The 5,424-nt window shown below is 36.3% G+C and overlaps 1 protein-coding gene across 1 annotated transcript; it reads left to right on the forward strand.

Moving 5' to 3' along the window:
* Positions 291-1,481, forward strand: LOC110259631 (olfactory receptor 7A17-like). Its single transcript, XM_021085114.1, has one exon. The coding sequence runs from the start codon at positions 513-515 to the stop codon at positions 1,479-1,481; it is 969 nt and encodes a 322-aa protein (XP_020940773.1). The 5' UTR covers positions 291-512.

The raw sequence follows: 5,424 nt of genomic DNA on the forward strand, positions 1-5,424 counted from the left end.
CAGTAAAAAAAAATAGCATCCCCAACCATGGTTTTTAATATATAGTTTTTCTTTCTTCAGAGCATATTTCAGAATGTGACATGATATATGATATTTATTTTCTTATATTCTTGTGCTATCATTATACACTTTGTTTTTTTTCCAGCACCCTGTACTTTTACCTAGAAGATGGTCAATAGTCAACATGTATTCCTCTAATGCATGAAAGCATTTCTCACTAAAACTAATAAATATATGATGCCTTGGGAGGAATCCAAGAGTTTTCTCCTCATTATAAGCTATCTAGCATATCTACCTGAGCATTTCGTATCTTTTTCCCACTTTTATCTCTATCTTTTCTGTCTCTCTCTAAGAGAATTACTAGTCATAGATGTCATGAGAAGCCTCTTAGAAGCAATAATTTGTACAAAATGTACAGATTTATTTCTTGGATGTAAAATACAAATAGCAACATTTCAACTGTTAGAAATATCCATTCCATTTGTGTAAAAATTAATCGTGTTATCTTTTCCATGCCTAGTAATCACCACCACCATATGGTTCCAGGCAACTATACACAAAATTCAGAATTTTTTCTTCAGGGATTATCAAAGGAACCAGAGTTGCAGCCCCTCATATTTGGACTTTTCCTCTCCATGTACCTCATCACTGTGTTTGGAAACCTGCTCATCATCCTGGCTGCCAGTTCAGACTCTCACCTCCACACACCCATGTACTTTTTTCTCTCAAATCTCTCCTTTGTAGATATCTGTTTCACCACCACAACAATCCTAAAGATGCTAATAAATATACACACCCGGAGCAAAGTTATATCCTATGAAGGCTGCATCAGCCAGATGTATTTTTACATACTCTTTGCAGTGTTGGATGATTTTATTCTGAGTGTAATGGCTTATGATCGCTTCTTAGCCATCTGCCACCCCCTACACTACACAGTCATCATGAACCCCCGGCTCTGTGGACTGCTGGTTCTGGTGTCCTGGATCATCAGTGCCCTCCATTCCTTGTTAGAAAGCTTACTGGTGCTTCGACTGTCTTTCTGTACAGACTTGGAAATCCCTCACTTTTTCTGTGAAATCAAACAGATTGTTAATCTTGCTTGTGACACTTTTCTTAATGATACAATTATGTATTTTACAGCCCTACTGATTGGTGGTGGTCCTCTGGCTGGTATCCTTTACTCTTACTCTAAGATCATTTCATCTATACATGGAATGGCATCAGCTGGGGGGAAGTATAAAGCACTTTCCACCTGTGCGTCTCACCTCTTGGTTGTCTTCCTATATTACTGTTCAGGTGTAGGAGTCTATCTCAGCTCTGCTCCTACCCACAGCTCCCACTTAAGTACAATAGCCACAGTGATGTACACAGTGGTAACACCCATGCTGAATCCCTTTATCTATAGTCTCAGGAACAAAGACATAAAGAGGGCTCTGAAAAAAGTCATTCAGATGGCAGTTATAAAAAGGCAAGTCACATAAAAAAGAATGACATAATGCCATTTGCAGCAACATGGATAGAACTAGAGACTCTCATACTGAGTGAAATAAGTCAGAAAGAGAAAGACAAATACCATATGATATCATTTATAGTTGGAATCTAATATACAGCACAAATGAAATTTTCCACAGAAAAGCAAATCATGGACTTGGAGAATAGACGTGTGGCTGCCCAGGGGGAGAGGGAGGGAGTGGGAGGAATCAGGAGCTTGGATTAACACATGCAAACTATTGCTCTTGGAATGGATTTACAATGAGATCCTGCTGTGTAGCACTGAGAACTATGTCTGGGTAGTTACATCCCAACACAACAATGGGAGGAAAAACTATGTATACATGCATGTGTAACTTGGTCCCCATGCTGTACGGTGGAAAAACATTTTTAAATAATAATAAATAAATAAAAAGGCAAGTCATTCTGAGTCTAAAGAAGTGCCTTTGAAGCAGGCTCAATCCTCAGAAGCAGAAATTACTATTCTTTGATCAGATTTGAGGTGTTAAACTTGCTCTTTCTATTTATTTCCTGCAATTCCTCTTTATTTGACTTTAACCCTTTATACAACTTATATAACTCACTTGTTGAAGCTTTCCACTCTTTCTGGTGTATAGGCAGGTTCCTCATTTGTTCATTTTCCTACTTTCACCAGTTTTTCCCAACGTTAGGGCAGAAATACTAAAAAATATATGTACATATCCATTTATTTCATGAGGCAACATAGATTACTTAAGAATAATTACTTCTGGAATTTGCCATTGTGGCTCTGTGGTTAATGAATCCAACTGGGAACCGTGAGATTGCAAGTTTGATCCCTGGCCTTACTCAGTGGGTTAAGGATCCTGCGTTGCTTTGAGCTGTGTCATAGGTCGAAGATGTGGCTCAGATCCCACATTGCTGTGGCTCTGGCATAGACTGGTGGCTACAGCTCCGATTAGACCCCTAGCCTGGGAATCTCCATATGCTGTGGGAGTGGCCCTAGAAAAGGGAAAAAGCAAAAAATATAATAATAATAATTTCTCCTCTGGAGTTTTCTGGTGTCTCATCAGGTTAAACATCTGGTGTTGTCTCTGCCATGGCTCTGGTTAATGCTGTGGCATGTGCTCCATCCCTGGCCCAGGAACTTCCCCATGCTGCAGGCATAGCCAAAGTAAATAGGTAACTTCTTCTCACAGACTGTGATTGCCAAGGTTAAGAGTGTTAGGGGAGGGATGGAATGGGAGGTTGGGGTTAGCAGATGTAAGCTATTATATATGGAAAAGATAAAAACAAGGTCCTACTGTATAGCACAGAGAAAAATATTCAATGTCCTATGATAAACCATGATGGAAAAGAATATTTTAAAAGAACGTATATAAATGTATAGCTGAATCACTTTGCTGTTCAGTAGAAATAAACACAGTAGAAATCTACTCCATTTCAATAAAAATGAATTAAATAAAATTAAAGAATAATTTCTTCTCAGACATGTATTTTCCCAAATATACTTTTCTCTAGGTTTCCTCGGAGAATAGTCATGACCTGTTCAAACTTACATTGAAAAAAACACGTGACAACTAAGCTCATGTAAATTCATTTCGGTGAAAATCTGAAACCAAAATTTTCACTTTGGGTCAGTAATTCTTTTCTGTTTCATAACTTCCATGCTCTTACTGACAACATACATTTTACATCCAACTGGTATCTGGATTTTATTATCTTATTCTACTCAGGGTCCACAATGCCTACACAATCAGGAGCAAAAAGTAGTTTTCAAATATACATCTTCCAGTGGAATCTACATGAAAACTCATATCTGAATAAAAGGATTGTCCTAATATTATCTTTGTGTCAGAGATGACCTTAACATGAAGAAAAAATTTTAAAAAATTTTAAATCATATATTTTATTACTATGAAAATATTTCACAAATATTTCAGAAAATATTTCTTTTTCATGCCTGGAACAAACCTCTGTAGAGTCACATGATAATAGTTACTGAAATAATCTTGAAAAACAGAAAAATCTTAAATTGTATCTCCAATATCAGAACACTTGGTAAAAAAAAATTTTTAAGTAACAGATTATTACAATTGCTGTTAATTATTGTGTCACTTAGCTAAGCTGCAAACAAGTGGTCCTAAATTAAATGGTTGAATATAATGCCTTTATTATTGACTTAGATTATATGGTAGGGAGTTATTCTGATATCTGCTTGAATATTCATGAGTCTTTAGTCAGCCATGACTCTCCACATTGTGCCCGTAGCTTATTCATGATGTTGTATGAGACTACGGTTCCTTTCTGCCTTGAACCAATTTGTGTCAGTTTACTCTACTTATATGTGTAGGTTAATCTTATGGTTTAGAAAAAAAGGAGCTTATCGAATATGAATTGTCTCGATTTAATGCCACTGGTATTATAGTCCACATATGGCATATTGCTTTCTATCCAATTAGAAGACATATCTCCCATCCCTATAAACTGTGATGCAATAGAGCCTACCTTGAGTCTTAAATTATGACGTCTTTTTAGTTAATTTATTGTAGCATAACAATATGCAAAAATTGCACATGTTAATATACTAAATTTGCTGATGAAACCTTACAAAAATTAAGTATACATATTGCTTATTTTCATTGACATATAATTCAAGAAAATGCACAAGAGTTTTAATTAACTGGTTTTATTATACAAAGGGATACCTCATTTTGCTATGGTTCACTCTATCTTGCTTCATAGATACTGCTTTTTTTAACAAATTGGAGATTTGTGGCAATCACTCATTCAGTTTTGTTAGTGCTATCTTTCCAATAGCACTTGCTGATTTTGTGTCTCTGTGTCACATTTAGGTAATTCTCACAATATTTCAAATGCTTTCATTATTATTATGATGTTATGGTTATCATGATTAATGATCTTCAATGTTATTATTGCAACTGTTTGATGTATCCATGAACTACACCTATGTAATACAGTGAATAAATGTGAGTTCTGACTGCCCAAGAAAACATATATTTCCTGATCTCTCTGCCTCTCCTTCTATCTTTCTTTTCCCTGAGACACAAGATAATGAAATTAGTCCAGTTAATAACACTACAGTGGCCTCTAGATGTTCAGGTGAAAGAAATCCTCATGTCTCTCAGTTTAAATCAAAAGATAGAAATAAATAAGCTTAATGAGGAAGGAATGTCAAAAGCCGAGACAGACAAAAAGTTAGTCTTCTTGCACCAAATACCTGGCGTATTTATTCAAAGGAAAATTTCTTGAAGGAAATTATAAGTGCTAGCTACAGCAATCAGAAAAGAAAAAGAAATAAAAGGAATACAGGGTTTTTTTTTTTAAAGTAAAATTCGTACAGTATTTTTCATGTAAAAACATCTAGTTTTATATTCCTATTTTGGATCAGTGGGTTGAAGAACTCAACTAATATCCATGAGGATGCAGGTTCGATCCCTGGTTTCACTCAATGGGTTAAGGATCTGGCATTGCCACAGCTGTGGCATAGGTCACAGATGTGGTTCAGATCCTGCATTGCTGTGGCTCTGGTGAAGGGTGGAAGCTGCAGCTCCAATTCAACTCCTACCCCAGGAAGTTCAATATGCCACAGGTGTGGCCCTAAAAGGAAAAAAAAAATCTATTTTCCGCAAAAAATAATTTGGTTGTTTTTCAGATGCATTGTTGATTTTGTAGGCCAAAGATGCCGATGTCCAAACATCTTAAAAACCATAAGAAATGTCTTTCTCAGACAAATACTGTATGATATCACTTATAACTGGAATCTAATATACAGCATTAATGAACCTTTCCACAGAAAAGAATATCATACACTTGGAGAATAGACATGTGGCTGCCCAGAGGGAGAGGGAGGGAGTGGGAGGGATCAGGAGCTTGGGATTAACACATGCAAACTACTGCTCTTGGAATGGATTTACAATGAGATCCTGCTGT

The sequence above is a fragment of the Sus scrofa genome, chromosome 2 (assembly GCF_000003025.6).
Source record: "Sus scrofa isolate TJ Tabasco breed Duroc chromosome 2, Sscrofa11.1, whole genome shotgun sequence".
Taxonomy (NCBI): Eukaryota; Metazoa; Chordata; class Mammalia; order Artiodactyla; family Suidae; genus Sus; species Sus scrofa.